Below are 18582 nucleotides of genomic sequence, written 5' to 3' on the forward strand. Positions count from 1 at the left end.
TCTCAAGGCATCAGGAAGGGACTACGGTTGTTACATATGGCTGGTGAGTAAGGGTCCTTTCCTAGCTGAGGGTCAGGAACTTGGGTCTTAGAAAACACTTATTAATTGCTTTGTGACCGGAAGAAATATACAAGAGAAGTGAGCCAATCCTGTGCAAGCTAAATTCTCCTTATTAGCTCTGTGTAACTTGAACTGGGGGACACTGTCTCGGAGATACTAAGGAGAGTATGGTGTCCAGATTACCTCAGAGCCAGGAAGAAGTTATTTCCTTTTTTGCAGCTCCTGGTTATCAAAGTGAAGGGTGGATAAAGACAAATAGAGTAAGTTATTTATGTGTGAGAAAACTCTGAAAATTCCTAAATGCACTCTGAAATCTTCTCAGCTTCCTCTTGATTCCATAAAATTGTCCCCGTAATCAGATAAGTGAGTCTTTGAATTCCCACCCCCCCCCTTACTATATCCTATATTGAATTATGCTCTTTGTCTTTGTAAAGTAACTACATTTTCCTCCCATTCTAGCTGTGGTGCTAACTACTCTAGCACAATATTTCTTGGATTGCTATCACAGTTTTTAACTGGTCTCCCTATCTCCAGGATTTAACCCTCCTATCCATACTGCATACTGCTTTCAGGTCACATATCTTACGCACAGAAACTGGAAAGTATAAGAGATGGAATCATTGGCTATTTATGTAGCTAGTATTCAGGTATATCATATCACTTCTTTTTGAATTTAGAATTTTATTTAATTTATTTTTTTTTTTATGTAGCAAGTTCTTATTAGTTATCCATTTTAAACATATTAGTGTATATATCACTTCTTTGGCTTCATTTTCTTATTTTGAAAAGGAAGAGGTTCAACTAGATCAGTGGTTTCTAAACCTTACAACAAATCTAAATAATCTGTAGACATTAACAAATTTAGATTATTTCCTCCTTCATAACCCCGAATTACTCAACCATGGATAGACTGTAAGCATTTATAATCTTTTAGAGATCTACAAATGATTCTTATGTAGCTGGACTAGGTTTGTCTGCAGATTAGCATTGTTAGGAAAGATGATCAGATCCTTATCTTTCAGTTCTTACCTTCTAGGTATTTACAAATGCAATTTTCTTACTCAGGAACATACAATGGCTCTGTATTGCCTTTTAAAAAATGTCTGAACTTGTCAGACAGGTTTTCCTACCTTTCAAAATATATTTATTCACTTTACCATTAATCTCTCTAAAGCATGATTTCAGCTTCATTAACAAACATTTACTTGCATTCCCCCCACTCACACTTTCTTGCTATTGTGTTTCTTTATTTCTTATTTTCCCTGTAGTGTAATTCTTTCCAAGGTTTCTGTCTCATCTCACACATTTAATTTAAACTCCTAAAATGTAAGGACTGACTGTTTTCTTATCTTCTTCATGGTGCTCATACAGCATTTGACTGGGGAGTAGTACATTAAATTCACACTCATGGCTGCCTCTTTAGCTAGGCAGGATGACCTTACTTGTTATTGAATTGGAATCAGGACATCATTAGATAATAGATATGATAAACTGAAAAGCAGTAGACAAAACAAGTAAAGTGACTCAATAAACATAAACTAATGAGTTTGGTTGCCATTGTTAACTAATTAACAACTATAAGGAAAAAAATGTTAGCTTAGGGAGAAACAAGTTTCTCTGGGAGCATATTGCCCTGACACTCAGTCTAGTCTTAAGCATCAGGGAGAATTTCCTAAAGAAAATGCCATGTCATCTGAGACCTGAAGATAAACAGGAAGCAGTTGAGAAATAGAAAGGAATGTTGGGTGTGAGAAACTGTACACATAAGGATCCCTAAATAAAGGCTTTGTAGAACCTGAAAGAAAGATAAAGTGTTTAAAATGTAATGAGCAAGGTGAGTATAGTAGCAGAGGATGAGGCTGAATGAGAAGACCTAGATTAGATTAAGCTGAGACATTTCATGGTTACGTCTAGATTTTTAGAACACTGACTTTGCTTCATTGAGAAGAACAGATTAGAAGGGGACAAGAGTAGATTTATCAGACTCTTAGAGTAATTAAACAAGAAAGGATGTTGGCCTGAACTAGAGTATCAAACAGTTAGAGAGGGAGAAGTAGTCAGATTCTGCAAATATTTAGCAGATAAAATCAATACAGTTTGAAGTGAGATGGAAAATAAGATATAAAGAAAGCAGAAGAGGTTCAGTATCACCAGCTTTTACTGATTTGGTGCACTTGACTGTAAGAAACCATTAACTAGTGTTAGACCCAAACGGTCTACGAGGGATTCCAACTCGCCCAAGAACCGCCAAGAGTCGAGAGCCGCTGCAACACGCAAGAGGTTTATTAGGAGCCGATGCACCAGGGTTCCCTGAACCTCACGCAGGAGGCCGATGGGGAACCCCTAAAAGCGGAATCACATACTTTTTATAGGTTTCTTTACTCATAGGGTGGGTATATTCTCACAATGATTGGGTAAATGTGGTGACTTTTGAATTCATTGGCTTAGGAACTTTTGTCCCACCTTCTAGCCGTTATAGTTGTTTGTTCATTGTGGCGGTTAGGGCGTATACCTGTTGCGGGCAACTGGAAAATTACCCGCTGTCTGGCAAGTCCCCGTCAACTGAAAAACTCCAAGAATTGGTTTCGATAGGGAGAAGGAGTGGCGCACGATAGGGAGAAGAATTGGTTTCGATAGGGAGAAGGAGTGGCGCACGATAGGGAGAAGAAATGGTTTACGGGAACAAGTGAGGGGGTGGAAAGTCCCTAAAGGCCCCACACTAGTACATATAGGGAATGAAGCAGGTGATGAAAAATGAGAAGTTCAGCTTTTAAAAGTTGAGTGTAATGAGTTTGTGGGATACAGAGAAGGGATGAATATATGACACTCAATTTGGGGATCCACCTTTGGGCTGAATCTATAAATTCAGGGATAATTTATTTATTATTTAAAGCTAATAACTGAAGACATGAGAATGTGTAGATAATAAGAGGATGTAAAGTAAACATTCTTTGGTTTTATTGTTTACCATATTTCTCCCAGTACCACTTATTCAGTCAACACTCAGCCTGTTGAAGGCAGAAATAAATAAAATAGAAACCCAGAATTCAGTCAGAGTAAACATTTCATAGATTAACCTGCATGTTGTTCATAATTCTTCAATCTTTCTGTTCTGACATGTGTATACTCTAGTGTAAGACCAGTGTTTCTGCCACCTTTTCTAAGAAGAAGCATTTTGTGACCTCATCTGCAGAAATGAACCCAGTCTTTTCTGAGTCCCTGAATCACTTTCTATTCTCTTAAGTAACTCTTTACCAAGTATCATGTAAAGTAGTTTGATGATTTGAGTGGGGACTCGATTCTGAACCCCTGAGTTTGAATCCCTTCCTACCCTCTTACTAAACATGGTGTACTATTCACACAATTTGGATCCAATATTTAACTAACTTCTCTGTGTCTGTTTCCTTTACTATATAATAGAAATATTAATATACATGTTACATGGAATTTTTATTAACTTTAACTTATAAGATTCATATGAAGCACTTGAGACCAATGGGGCCTCAATGAATATCAACTATTATTACTGAAGCTGTGCTATGCTTAACTTTATAGAATATGGTGTAAGAACAGAATTTGAATCCTAATTTGTGTGATCTGGGCATTTTATTTAAATGATCTGTAAAATAGGGAAAATATTAACCATCTCATTGGATTATTGTGAGGGTCCATCATATTAATATTTATAAAGTATTTAGTACAGAGACTTGTAAATAATAAAAATATTGTATATTGCTTTAAATGTATTTCTTTTTAAATCCTAAATGCATAATAGATGTTAGCTGTTATTAAATGAACTGATATTGGGTAACTTTTTATTCATGCTTTGTAATGTCCATGTTTCTTTCTCATAATATTTGCCCAATAAACATTTACTGAAAGAATACTTCAAGACAACAAGAACAATGAGGCTGGTGCTTCTGGGGCAAAGTTCTTTAATGTCTTGGTGCATTTTTTTTTTAGAATATATCATTTTGTGTCAAGACTATCTTTATATCTAGATGAACTTTATAACTGTCTTTGTAGATTTAATTAAGTATTGATGAGATACCCTGCCTTCCCATGCACTATCCATTCAAATAATACCTGTGGTATTACAATAAAATACTTATTAATTTGACTTCCTTAATCACCCACAAAAGTTCTAATTATCCCAGACAGTAATATATTAACCTGGTGTCATATTGATCTACCATATTGAAAGATCAGTCATCAGATTATTTTCAATTCTAAATTTTTTATTGAGACAAGATCAAGTAAAAGGAAGCTTTGTATTTCTGACAGAAGACACACGCAACAAAAACCCACTTAAGATTTTGGAATCTGTGGGCAAAGAGCTCATTACTGGCGTTTTGGATGACTTGGTGGGAAAAAATGTCCTGAAATTGGAGGAAGAGGAGAAGAAAAAAATTTATAATGCCAAGCTTGAAGACAAAGCATGGGTCTTGGTGGACTGTATGCGACAGAAACGCCATGAAGCAGGTCAAATCTTTGTTCAAACCTTCCTAAACATAGACAAAAATTCCACCAGTATAAAAGGTAAGACTGGAATTATTTTCAAGGGATATCTTAAATTTTTCAGATCTACTTGGCTCCAAGGCTGCTCCACTGTCCTCTAAGTTCCCCATCCTCCTATTACTAAAGTATAATTTTCACTAAACCTATCATTGTCCTTTTAGAGGCCACCTTGTCATTTGTGGGAGGGCATCTAATTTCCAATTAGCTTAGAAGTTGAGTCCTTGTGTTTAGGTTGATCATAGAGATAGCTAATTGCAGAGACTTTGTAGTAAGGGATACCTGGAGTTGAACTCAGGTTTCTGTCACTTTGGACACTATGTGACTTCATTCAAGTTTCTTAACCTCCCTAAGCATCAGTATGAGCATCTGTGAAATGGGGACAATTTGACAATTTCAGTCACTTCATCACAGGCTTTGTAAAGCTAGGAACATAATGGCAGACACAGATTGAAAATTCCTAGTATGTTAGCTCCCATCTGGAACTCTCCTCTGAACTCCAGATATATTTAGCTCTAGCTGCATATTCAACATTTCCACTTGAAGGTTCCACTGGCTTCACAAAGCTAAGATATATAAAATGAAACACTTTATTCTCCACATCAAATCTATTACACTTCTTTCCCCTGTTTATCTCATTAGACAGGACTATAATCCACTGAGTTTCTTAATCCAGATCACAAATGTTTTCTTCACCAATGAATAATAGCTCTTAGCAGAGTGCCAGAGACATAGCAGGCATGTAATGAATATCGGATGAATAGGCAAATGAAGAACATGCATGTAATAAATATTAGTTATCAGAATTATTTTTAGCTTATAATATTTCAATGTTTACTGTGCTTATTCATTTCTGTGAGTTACAAAATATGATCAGGAGAATACTTATTCAATATAAACTGTCCAATATATTAACATCTTTCAAAACTTCACTTTAAATGAATTATGAATATTACTAGAGTCTAAATATTCTCAGATCCAAGTTCACCAGTGATGGACTCAATTTAGTATAGAGTTTAACCTAAAATTCCAGCCTGAATACTAGAGTTTATCAATAATAATAAGCAATAATAAACAACATGCAACATAACTGTAGAGACCTCACTATAGCAAATAAGCTTTTTCAATAATCCCTTCTCTATGGAGAAGGGACACTCCCACCAGCAGGAAGTATACACTAGTCTAATAGATGTCCAAGATTGTGGCCTAGGCTATGTTATCATTAACATTTAAGTTGGTCCTTGCGCAGGTTTATTACTTTCTCTTAAACCTGGGATGGGATAAAAACAATTTGTATTTAAAAACAAAATAAGAGAACAGACTTGTGGTTGCCAAGGGGGAGGGGTGTGGGGGAGGGATAGATTGGGAGTTTAGGGTTAGCAGATGCAAACTATTACATATATAATGGATAAATAACAATGTCCTACTGTATAGCACAGGGAACTATATTCAATATCCTAAAATAAGCCATAAAGGAATAGAATAGAATAGAAGAGAAGAGAAGAGAAGAGAATAAAATAAATAAAAACAAGATCAGAGATAATTCAACAAATGGGAATCAGAATTGAAATAAGGGGAACTCCAAAATGATTTTAGCAACCCCAGGAACTAGAATGAACTTTAAACTGAAATAACCTATCCCATCAGCAGAGTCTGTGGCAGGCAGGCAGCAGGTATAGACCGTTTCATGAAGTATCCAGTAGCCCCCTGAGTTCTACTGTACATGGAACCTCCAGAGGAATCTCAGGACACCTGGAGTATACTGGCCCAGGAGAACAGGAAGCTTGGTGAGTGGGGCTATTAGAATATGTAAAAGCTCTAGCCAGGCCTTTTGGGCATGGATATAATTCAGAGGGTTCTTAATGAGATACTGAGGAAATGGAGTGGGGGATAGGAAGAATCTAAGCTATTTGTTTCAATTATTTAGCAGTATATGTACATACTATGTGCCAAGCACTGTTATTCAGTCAGAGAGATAATTACTCAAATTCCTACTTGCCAAGGGAGAAGGACTTGTCTTATCTAATATCAGTATCTTTAGTTTTGTTTCAGTTTAAGGGGTTTCTTGAGCATTTCATTAGGTAACAGATAAAACTCAGATATTAAAGTTTTTATCTAATCTGCTTATTTTCTTATTTCTTTTTGCTGTGCTCTCAGGCCCATGGGTACTCCTTTTGAACAGCAGGCTACACTACATTACATTGTAATGAAATGATTCAGTTTCATGATAATTTTACTATTAGCCATAAGATAGTCTAATTTTCAGTTTTCTCTGTAAATACTGTATCTATATATAGACATATAATGGTCATTAGGAGATGACATTTATTAAATTCAAGAGTACACCAAACTTGTAAATGACCTGGAAACAGGAGACTTTCAATGACAAAACATACCCTCTGACCAGGGACTATCCCAAGATCCTGGACTTCTTCACATTGGCAGAATCTTCTGGAGTAGGAAAGGAGAGTATGTGTCAGTACTTTATCTACAGAAATAAATGTTAAAAAAAAAAAAAGGAAAAAAAAAAAGAAATAAATGTTAAGACAGTTTGGTAGACTTAAAGACATACCATTTGCTGCATCTCCAGAGCTTACATTTTTAGCATACTTTTTAGAAAGACATTTATAAAAAAAATATTATTTAAAAACTAATGGAAACAAATAAATGAAATTGAAAAAATTATAAAGTTTAAAAACTGAAAAATTTACAGAAGATAATATTGCCTTTCTAATTAAAATAAAATAAAATAAGAGACTGTCTTGGTTCGTTCATGTAAATGAACATAAAGGTTTATTCCTTTCATAGACAAAAACCTTGTTATGTTAGGTCTTGATAAACCTCTTCTGATTTTTGTTTATGAGGAATCTCTTCCTTCTCCAAGGGAGGGCTCTGGACTTTCCCAGTCTCTTGCACAGTCTTAGTCAAATGAGGCCAAACAGTTTCAGAAAATATTACATTTCTCATTTCCAACAAGGAGAAGTTATTTCTTCACATTTTAAAACATGGGTTGAAAATTTAGGGCTGGTTATTCAGCACTTTGGAGGCAAGGACATTCAGAGTAATGTAGCATCTCTGACAAAAAAAAAATTGTACCTTCGACACTGGATGCAATACTATGATTAATGCATAGCATTTCTCCTTTAAATAGCTGATTTCACAACTCGGTGAATCATTGAAGCCTATCTGCTCTGGAAAGGTTAAAAATTCACGCTGAGGTTGCTGAAAAAATAATACCTGGTTGGTACAGGATTTAGGATTCTATTAAGTATTTGAGTGTGTATGTGTCTGTGTTTGTTGTGCGAATTAGGAGTAGACTTGGGATGTCATATTACCCAATATGATAGCTACTGGGCACATGTGGCTTTTAAGTGCATAAATTGTGGCTAGTAACAGGTTAAAATGATACTATTTTGTATATATTGTTAAACAAAATATATTATTAAATTAATTGATTGTGTGTCTGTTTATATTCAATGTGGACATTAGAAAATTTTAAATTGCAGTGCCCTTCCCACCTGCAGCTGAGGCCAAGTCAGGAAAGAGCAACAGGCATCTAAAAGCACAGGAAGGCAGAACCTGTGAGATCTGACCTCAGCTCCATCCCCAAGAAGTCAAGTGGTCCAACCCCTGAGGGACAGACCCCAACAGACCCCCCACTCACCAGTTTTTCTCCAATGTGCATAGATCAGATCAGGATGAAGGGAGGAGGCAAGACTCTATCACAACCTATGTGTTTGGGGTCAGGTGTCCCCCTACAGGTTTGTCTGTGTTTGCACCTTGTCCTGTGTCTGAGGTGCTGTGGCTGTATCCTCCTCCTGCCCTGGGATATTTGTATCTCCTGGCTTTGTAATAAGTGCTGCATACTCTCAAAAAAAAAAAGTGACTCAATGTGAGTGTGACTTAATTCTATTTCTAGTAGGTAGCACTCTGATAAATATTTACTAAATGTACTCTTGCTCAGAGACAGTAGAAAGTCCACACAGATGAGTAATACCCTAGAGTAAAACCACTGGAAAAATCAAACTGTTTTCGTGAGTAAAAGGAAGGCTAACTTTGACCCTAAATCATTAAGGTGTCTTCTTCATAATATCAAAATCTATTATTGCATTTTTGAGTGGATCTGTTTTTACTACCAAGGATTTCTCCCTTCTTTCCCAGTCGTAATACATCTGTCTCCTCACACACAGGTTAGATACAATTATAACCCAACATGTTAAAAATCTTTTTCCCAGGATAACCCTTTTCTGTCAGTTTTCTTAGGTGATAACTGGGTCACATAGTCAGATATCACAATTTATATTATGCGATGTATTCTGCAGCTCCTGAGGAAATCGTGACTGGACCAGATGAGTCAGCAGAAACTACAGATACCCTCAAGCTTTGCCCTCATGAAGAATTTCTTAAATTGTGTAAAGAAAGGGCTGAAGAGGTACTGTGCTCTGTACAGGAAAGAGAGGAAGAGAGAAAAACAATTGCTTTCACTAATTACACAATTTCTTAAAGCATTAGTTACAGAGTGGCAGGGTGGGACAGTGGATTCCTTTTTCATAGATGCTTTGAGCAGGAAGAAATCACATGGCTTCACAAAGATTCCAATTCTCTTTCAACCTTATGATAAAATACAAGTCTCTCACTTTTTTCATTTATTTGTTGTCCTATATATTTGGGATTTATTAGAATTTTAGCTGTAGTCATAGAATCAAAATATTTATAAGATAACATGGCTGAGTAGTAATTGTTTGCATTCCAGTTAAAAATTATTAACACCTGCAAAACATTATAAATTAAAATAGTACCAGAATGGGCTTCCCTGGTGGCATAGTGGTTGAGAGTCCGCCTGCCGATGCAGGGGACACAGGTTTGTGCCCCGGTCCAGGAAGATCCCACACGTTGCGGAGCGGCTGGGCCCGTGAGCCATGGCTGCTGAGCCTGCACATCCAGAGCCTGTGCTCCACAATGGGAGAAGCCACAACAGTGAGAGGCCCGCATACCACACACACAAAAAAAAAAAAAAAAAAAAATAGTACCAGAATAATGTTACCCAAGGCAAAGGATCTTTATTTTTAGCTGGAGTCAATGGCAAATATCTCCTGGTTTTTACAAAATTTGATCTGAAACTTGATTGTTAAGAAAGATTTGACTAGGTGGAGAAGAAAGAGGAGAAGGAGAGGGTAGGAATTGTTCTAGTCTCCTGAAGATTCTCGAGTAACCATCACAAATATAATCTGGATCATTGTCTGGGCTTTTGAAAAATAATTCCCTTCCAATTTGTACTTCTTTCTATTATCAACTCAATCCATTACTAAAAGAGAGAAGACAGTGTCTTCTGGTACAGGATAGGAGAGAGGACATCTATGCAAGCCCTTAAAAGCAACAGTGATTGGTGTATGAGGGTTTAAGAGAGATTTAGGTAAATCAAACTCACTGCATATCAATTTCCTGCAGATCTATCCAATAAAGGAGATAAAGGCCCGCACTCGTCTGGCTCTCATCATATGCAATACAGAGTTTGATCATCTCCCTCTCAGGAATGGGGCTGCCCATGACATCATGGGAATGAAGGGGCTGCTTGAGGGCCTTGGCTACAGTGTGGATGTGGAAGAGAAACTCACAGCCAGGGTAAGGGCCCCTCACCCACCCCAAACACATACATATTCAACACATATCTTCCTACTAACAAGTGAACTTTATAATATTAAGCAAATAACTTTAACAACCATAGGTCTCATTTGTGTGTTGTGTGTGTGTGTGTATGTGTGTGTATCTAATTGTGTGAATGTGTGTTATAAAATAAAAATATTAAGACAGGTGAAATCTATATCTCTTTAGATCTTCAAATATCCTCAGTTCCATAAAACTGTACAAAAAGTGATTGGCATATGTACCCACAAAATTCTTAATTCTGAAGTGGGATGATTGAGATTCAGCCCCAATATTTCCCAGAAAATTCTGGAGTAATGAATGTTAGCAGGAGTGTGATCACCATATAAATACTGAATCCTGACTGTTCCAGGGGCTATCTTGGCATTGCGGATGGGTCTGTAAATGAGACTGAAGGTTCCCAGCTCACACTGATCTAGGTTCACTTGGTGGGGGGTGATCAAACTATAAGCAAAACAGAGCATTTCAGATATTTGATGTATCTGTGTGTCTCTAAGATTGAAAAGAAGTGAAAAGGAAATGAAAAGGAAACATAAGAACAAATTGGTGAGTGAGGAGTAATAATGTTTGATGGGATGGCCGAGAAAGACATTTTGAGGAGGTAATATGGGATCTGACACATGACTATCAGAGACAAGATAACTCTGGAAAGATGTGAATGAAATATATTCCAAGCAGGCATGACTACAAGTGAAAAGTCTGAACCTAATATAAAACTGGCACTTGAAAAGTACAGAAAGACCAGTGTGACTAGAGCCTAGAAGAGGAGGAAGAATGTCAGAAGGGGAAGTATACTTATGTCACAAGTTTTATTTTATTTTAAGTATGGTGGGGAGTGCCTTAGAAGGGAAGTGGTATGATACATTTATTATTCAAGGTTTTTATTAAGTAATGAGAGAAAATACAGAGATGAAAATGAAAGTATATAACGACAATAAGCAAATGTAAAATGTATTAAGAGGGCAGGTTATATAATGTCAGAAGGAACAAAAAGTTGAACCCATTGATCCATTATAGAAATAAAAATAAAACTATCATCAAGTAACCACTATGTAAAGCCACCATGATTGGAACGTTACAGATGTTTCTTATACTGATCATAATAAATAGGAGGTCAGTTTAATTTTAATGCTTGTCCTGTTAAAGTAACACTTTGCAGTCTTTTTCAGGATATGGAATCAGTGCTGTGCAGATTTGCTGCCTGTGAAGAGCACAAATCTTCAGACAGCACATTCTTGGTGTTCATGTCTCATGGCATCCTGGATGGGATCTGTGGGACTATGCATAGTGATGAAAACCCAGATGTGCTACCTTATGACACCATCTTCCGGATATTCAACAACCGCAATTGCCTCAGTCTAAAGGACAAACCTAAGGTCATCATTGTCCAGGCCTGCAGAGGTGGTAAGTTCTGAGATGAAAAATCCAAAAGTCATAAAGGTGTTTGCAGAGGATTGTAGTATGTTTTGTTTCTAGGGGAAACAATCTTAAACCCCATCCAGTGAAAATACACTAAATTGAATTATTAGGAAATTCCAATTAGGGGGCTGGTATCATGAGACTCTGTTTTGTTAGCTGAGAAATTTCTGTTCAATTTGATTCAAGGTAAGTGGTGAAGGAGATCACCAGAATTCTCAAATCAAAGTTAAACAAAAATATTCCAACCTTGGAATGAAATCATTTAAATGACAACTTTACTTGTAAATGTTTTACAGACATTTTGACATTCTCTGGCTTGAGAATAATTTCATTTGAAAGTCAGGCTATTATGTGATAGCAGTATCTTTTTTTTTTCTCATATATTATTGAAAGGGAAATGAATAAGGAGATGAGGGAAACTGGGATTGCAGTGACATTTTTCTTTGCTTTTTTTTCCTGACTCCCATTTCCCTTTTAGCTTTTTGGAACAGTGTTTGAAGACGAAAAGCCAAAATAATTTAGCTATAAAATGATAACTATGCTCTGAAATTATGCAGATAAGGCTTTAACTTCTTTGTTATTCTCAGCAAGTGGGTTCTTCCAGTTCTAAAATGCTGTCACTATTAATTGGCATGTTGCTCAACAACACAAGAAAAAGGCAAACTGTTGTATGTGGGGTGGAGATACACCTGTATGTGTGTATGTATGTGTGCACATGTGTGTGTGAAACTGGTTAGAATAAACATTGTAAAAGAATGAGGTGGGCAATTGTAATAGTCATACTGAGGGAGACACAGTGTGTAGGAAATTGATGTCTCTACAGCAAATCATGGGGAATTGTGGGTCAGTGACTCTCCAGCAGCCTTGGCAGACAGCTCTTCACAGTCACCTGAGAACCTGGAGGAGGATGCCATTTACAAGACCCATGTGGAGAAGGACTTCATTGCTTTCTGTTCCTCAACCCCACGTATGTGTCTTTCAGTTGCAGACATGGATTTGTGGGTCTGAGGCTACCTCTGAAGATTCTAAAAAAACAAGATAAGCACTGGGCAGCAATTATTTGACGCAAATTTTGAATGCTGTCAATATATTTTATTTATTCTTCACTTCTAAAAATTGACTTTTATTATATGTTGCACTTTACAGACAAAGGTATAGTAACCATTAAAACAACCTAATACAAAAAAAATCCCTTTACCATCACACTAGTTAAAAACAAATGATTGATTCAGTTTTCTATTAAATCCATTCAACATTTTGAGTAGAGTTTTTATGGATCTAGGGACTGATGGCCATTTCTCAAAAATTATCAACTCCAAGCCATTTTCTCCATATTTCCCATCTGGTACTATTTAGAGTGGTATCCCAGCAAGAAGGTGGATGCCCTTTTAAAGGAAGAAGAAAATGATACAATGGGACTTATTAGGCCTACTATTAGGGGAACAGTATCTAGTCCTTGAACTTTAGGTAATCATCTTAAGAAGCCTTATATCTGAGGGTTTCTAATTTACATATTTTTAAGTACTTTTACCACTTTATGAAGGTATAATTAACATAAAAAAGCTGCACATATTTAATGTATACAGTTTAATGAGTTTGGAGATAAGTATATACCTGTGAAATTATTACCACTATCTATACCAAAAACATTTCCCTTCCCTCCAAAAGTTTCATTAGGTCTTTTTATTTATTTTGCTCACTATATTGTGAAAGACATCATGGTATATAATCTGTAAACAATCACCTATGTGAACATGAGGAAATTCTTTAATCCTTCTGAGCTTCTATTTTTCATCTGTAAAATGGGATAATTACAATTATCTCTCAAGCCTCCTTTAAAAGCCAAATGAATAAGCATAAGTCACAAAGTAGAAAGTCAATTCCCAAAATACAAGGTAATCACTATGCAATGACCTGCAGTTTTGATGAGCTGCTTCTTTAGTTCAACTTCTTTATGGAAAATGAGTTAATGAAAGGTTGTAAGTTCTTCCCCTAAACATGTCAAGATAATTCCCAAGCTATGTTTTAAAAGACAAAAAATGTAAAAAAAAAAAAAATGGTGAAGGCCACAGCCCAAGGCTTACCACTCCTTGTCGTCATAGATAATGTGGCCTGGAGAGACATCACAAAAGGTTCTCTCTTCATTACTCAACTCATCACATGCTTCCAAAAATATTCTTGGTGCTGTCATCTAGAGGAAGTATTTAGAAAGGTAAGCTCCTCTCTCCTTTTCTAATCATGTATTTGTTCAGGAAGACTTTACTATTATTTGCCTTTCAAGTGACAATGACAGATTTTTGTCAGACAAACAAAAGTAGAGTGGTACTGGTTTCTGTAATCCATGTGTTTAAAATCTGATTTACAAAAAGACTATGTTAATGCACCACAGCAAAAGATCAAAATAGAACAAAATATTATAACATGTGAGCTTGTGTGTTATGGGCTATAAGTTCTTAAAATTCAAAGAATGGAAAGTATTTTGGATTAATTTTCACTGCTTCATTTATTCAATAAATATACATTGGGTGGTCTACTTGGTAATGGGCTATATCTTCATGACACAGGGGTAAATGAGACATATGTGACATAAGGCTACCTAGAACTAACATTCTTGTGAGAGAGATGGGCAATGAATAAGTAGTCCAACAACAACAATAAAAAGTGTGTAATACAGGTTGTGATAGGATCCAAAAGAGAAAGTCCTAGGACACATGAAAGAGAATGTAGGAGAAAAATTCTTTGAATAGAGTGGCCCAGAAGGGAAGACTTGATACTTCTTCCCCAACTCAGGACATTCCTTATTTACCCCTTCCTTCCTAATTTATTTTCCTCCAATAGCTCTTACTACCACCCACCCAGTATATATTTTGTTTGCTTATTATCTGTATTTATTCACTTGCATGCAAGCTCATGAAGGCAGGGATTTGTTCAACACTCAACAAGCTGGAAGGGAGGAATTAATATTCACTGAATAAATAAATGTATGAATGAGTGAATAAATGTCCCTCCTTTTTTAGGGAGAAAAGTATTGGTATTAAGAACGTGGGAAAGTGTGGTTATTTTTAAACTAAAACCATAAAGAACAATAGCATTCCCATGGGAAAAGAAGGATATACCTTTAGTAAATTGGAGAAGATTACATTGTAACCTGAGTCACAGTCTCTGTGACTAGGAGCTTAGGAAGTTAAGTCCTATTGGATGAATAGGATTTAGACATACTTTCAAGGGAATTCCTCAGAAGAGATTAGAAATAGTGGATCTAGGTAAGTAGGATCTCATTGATCAGTCTACAGAAAAATACTTCAGAGCTCATCTTGATGGTGAATGTGAATATTGCTCATCATTCAGGCTTTAAGGACAAAATCCTGGGATTTTAACCTTATTGAATTGAGGAGTTAACCTTGTGAGAGTTTGAAGATAGAGGATCTCTGAGGTCCACTTTTCATGAACAAACACCAAGGGATAATTAATCATCAGATCTGTAGATCAGAAGTGGAAACTAGAAAAAAAATGCAGTTTGAAAAGACTTGAATTAGGCATGAAGTGTGTATTTTGAGATAAAGAGCATATTCTGACATTAGGTGTCATTTCTAAGAGGTAGGGTAGCAGTGACAGGGAATAAGAATGTCCAAGGGCTTGGTTCCATCAATCCTAGGCGCACCCTTCATTCGAAGAATTTTTTGGCTCATTGTGCAAAACTTTTTTTGAGAATGCATAAGAGGTATGTATCAGCCAGAACCTCTTTTTGTTTTTAGGTACAAAAAGCATTTGAAAAACCAAGTGTTAAAGCCCAGATGCCCACCATTGAACGACTCTCCATGACAAGATATTTCTACCTCTTTCCTGGCAATTGAAAATAGTACGTATCAAGAATTTTTGTTGGCAGGCAAAATAAGTGGGACAGTGATATTAGTAGTGAGGTCCAATGACCAATGACAGCCTATTGCTTTAGTGGTCAAATTAGTAAATTAGTATTCCTTGTTGATGTAGTTTGTTGATTAGTTGCTAATTTTTACCTTATTTATATGCATCTGGATCCACCCCTCCATCTCTACAATCATCAATCAATAAATCAATCAACCAAGAAGGTAAGCCAAATCGAGACAGAAAGTAATAAACAGTGAAGGACACAGGGTAACAATTATTAGCATAGACATGTACTCATGCTTCCATTATTACTTAAATTCCTGTCTCTCTCTCTCTCTTTCTTTCTCTCTCTCTCTCTGACACACACACACACATTATTAGTTACCAAATATTGCCTCAGATTAAAAAAAAAAAAAAACAGAAAAAGAGGTGACTGTAGAGAAAGCAGGACTGTGGTCCTCTGAGTGCAGGTGTGTCATATTACTGATACTGAGCCACCATTACTATACAGTATAAAATGCACCCTGGAAGAGTTTGTGTCAATGAAGACTCTGGTTCTCTGACTGTTCTCACAGTGTAGATCACAGAACATTCTGAGTCAGTTCTCAGATTCTTTTTTTTTTTTTTTTTTTTTTTTTTGCGGTACAAGGGCCTCTCACTGTTGTGGCCTCTCCCGGCTCCAGATGCACAGGCTCCGTGGCCATGGCTCACAGGCCCCGTGGCCATGGTTCACAGGCCTAGCCACTCCACGGCATGTGGGATCTTCCTGGACCAGAGCATGAACCCGTGTCCCCTGCATCAGCAGGCGAACTCTCAACCACTGCACCACCAGGGAAGCCACTCAGATTCTTAAATACTGCTCAGAAACCCCTTCAATCACCCATATTAACACTTAAACAAAAAATTTTTGGTCAAATTATTTTAGAATGGGTTTATTGAGTTTAGACCCAACAAGTATTTACTCACTCATAACAGCTTTATATCACACTATATTATAAGCATATTATTAATCTCCCTCTCAGAAACATAATTAAGGTTATATTTTATAGTAAATTTTATCTCAATTCTTGAAATATTTACCCACCATCTTCTACCCCTGGTTTCTGACACCTTGGCTACATAAATGCATAGATACTTCAGCAGAATAGCTTTGACTGCCTAATTAGTCCAATAGAACCATATTTGGGGATTGAATTATTTATTTGACTAATATTTATCAAGCACTTTCTATGTTCCAAGTTCTGTTCTAGATGCTTGGAATGTACCAGTGAACAAAATAAATGGAGTCCTTGCTCTCAGAAAGCTCATACTTTAGTGAGTGGAGACAGACTCTAAATACACAAGCAAGTTAATATATGTTAGAGAGTGGTAAGAGCTAATAAGAAAAAATAAAAAGGCTAAAGAGACACAAAAAGATGGATACCGGGGCTTCCCTGGTGGCGCAGTGGTTGAGAGTCCGCCTGCCGATGCAGGGCACATGGGTTCATGCGCCAGTCCGGGAAGATCCCACATGCCGTGGAATGGCTAGGCCTGTGAGCCATGGCCACGGAGCCTGCACGTCCGGAGCCTGTGCTCCGCAACGGGAGAGGCCACAACAGTGAGAGGCCAACGCACCGCAAGAAAAAAAAAAAAGATGAATACCATACTGTTATAAATAGATTACTCAATAAAGGCTGCTTTGAAGTAACGAAGTGATTTGAAATCAGAACAAAGAATGGATAGAGTAAGGGAGTGAACCTTATGGCTCTAGTGGGAAATGAATCCCAACACCGGAAATAGGAAGTACGGATGCCCTGAGGCACATGTGTGCTTAAGACTTTTAAAGTACTGCAAGAAGGCAGCTGGCTAGAGAATAAGAGTGGGAAAAATGGCAGAGTAAAATTCAGAAAAATGGTGAGAAGCTTGATCACATGGGCCTTGATGAACACATGGTAAATGTTTTAAAATCTTTTATCCTAAGTGAGATAGGAAACCCTTCAAGAGCTTTTGAACAGAGAAATGATATAATCTAACTTAGATTTTGCAAAGATCACTCTGAGTACTTTTTGATGAATAGACTACAAAGTTCACAGATAGAAGCCAAGGGAAATGGCAAAAGCATATGGAAGAAAATCAAAGAAGAATCACAGTAAGGGTTGGATTGAAGGCTTCCAGGGATCACTATCTTAACCATCTGTTCTTTTTCTCTTCTACAGAAAATCACAGGAAGTTCAGCTGTTTCAACTTCAAGAAGCACTTTTACCAGTACAGAACACATGTTTAACCTTTTGTCTTTCAGTGAAAATGAAAACAAATGAACTGTCTTTTTGGGGGGTCTTCTAATAGAGAATACAATTTCAGTTAAAATGGTGGATGTATGGAAATGAAGTGGAAGAAGCAAACTGGATTTTCTAGTTTTATTGCATATAATATCTGCACTTCATTGAGTAAGGGGAACTGGTCATGACTTGCCCTCAGCAATAGGTGAAAGGAGATGGTGCCCATCTGGAGACAAGAGCTGTAAATTGGTCAGCTCCTCCTTTATACACTCATCAAACCCCAGGCCTAGAATTGTGCAGAAGAAGTTTCCTAATATATTATTTAACCAACATCATAGCTTGAGTTCATTTTTTTCTTCAGTAAGTTATGATTTTAGCAAAGTATGCCTATGTATCTTTCTTCCCATCTATAAGTTAATTTGCTTTCTTGTTGATTATTTTCTTTCCAGATTTCTGCATATTTCCAAGCTTCAGGAAAATTTTATTATTTAGCAAACATTTGGTTATTGTCTAAAATAAATTGGGCTTTTGATTCAAGATTGTGTAACTGAGTATATTTATATGAAAAGACAAATATTATTAGATAAAGAACAGCAAAGAGATTGGGGAGTGTCAGCAATGGAAGAGGAGAATGTTAAAATTTCTGGAAGGGTGAATCTTGGTAGAAGAATTCTGGCACATGGTCATCTGAGCTACTAAGTAAGGAGATGTACCACTTCTGTTACATACACACAGAATTCTGAATAAATATTTTAGTACATGATGAACTGCATTAAAAAAATAAAAGGATTCTCTAGAT

At 36.7% G+C, this 18582-nt stretch overlaps 1 protein-coding gene across 1 annotated transcript; it reads left to right on the forward strand.

Annotated features, from left to right (window-relative positions):
* Nucleotides 1-18582, forward strand: LOC136126317 (caspase-13). The gene is made up of 9 exons (XM_065881370.1): nucleotides 1-43; nucleotides 4345-4599; nucleotides 8898-9007; nucleotides 10024-10197; nucleotides 11409-11643; nucleotides 12482-12625; nucleotides 13761-13870; nucleotides 15414-15517; nucleotides 17721-18582. The coding sequence occupies exons 1-8, from the start codon at nucleotides 37-39 to the stop codon at nucleotides 15510-15512; spliced, it is 1134 nt and encodes a 377-aa protein (XP_065737442.1). The 5' UTR covers nucleotides 1-36; the 3' UTR covers nucleotides 15513-15517; nucleotides 17721-18582.

The sequence above is a fragment of the Phocoena phocoena genome, chromosome 8 (assembly GCF_963924675.1).
Source record: "Phocoena phocoena chromosome 8, mPhoPho1.1, whole genome shotgun sequence".
NCBI classification, from domain to species: domain Eukaryota; kingdom Metazoa; phylum Chordata; class Mammalia; order Artiodactyla; family Phocoenidae; genus Phocoena; species Phocoena phocoena.

Excerpts from the sequence above, each read along its gene's own strand:
- LOC136126317 (XM_065881370.1), top strand. Across the intron at positions 4,600-8,897 it reads AAATTCCACCAGTATAAAAG|CTCCTGAGGAAATCGTGACT; the intron begins GTAAGACTGGAA and ends TGTATTCTGCAG. Across the intron at positions 13,871-15,413 it reads TAGAGGAAGTATTTAGAAAG|GTACAAAAAGCATTTGAAAA; the intron begins GTAAGCTCCTCT and ends TTTTGTTTTTAG.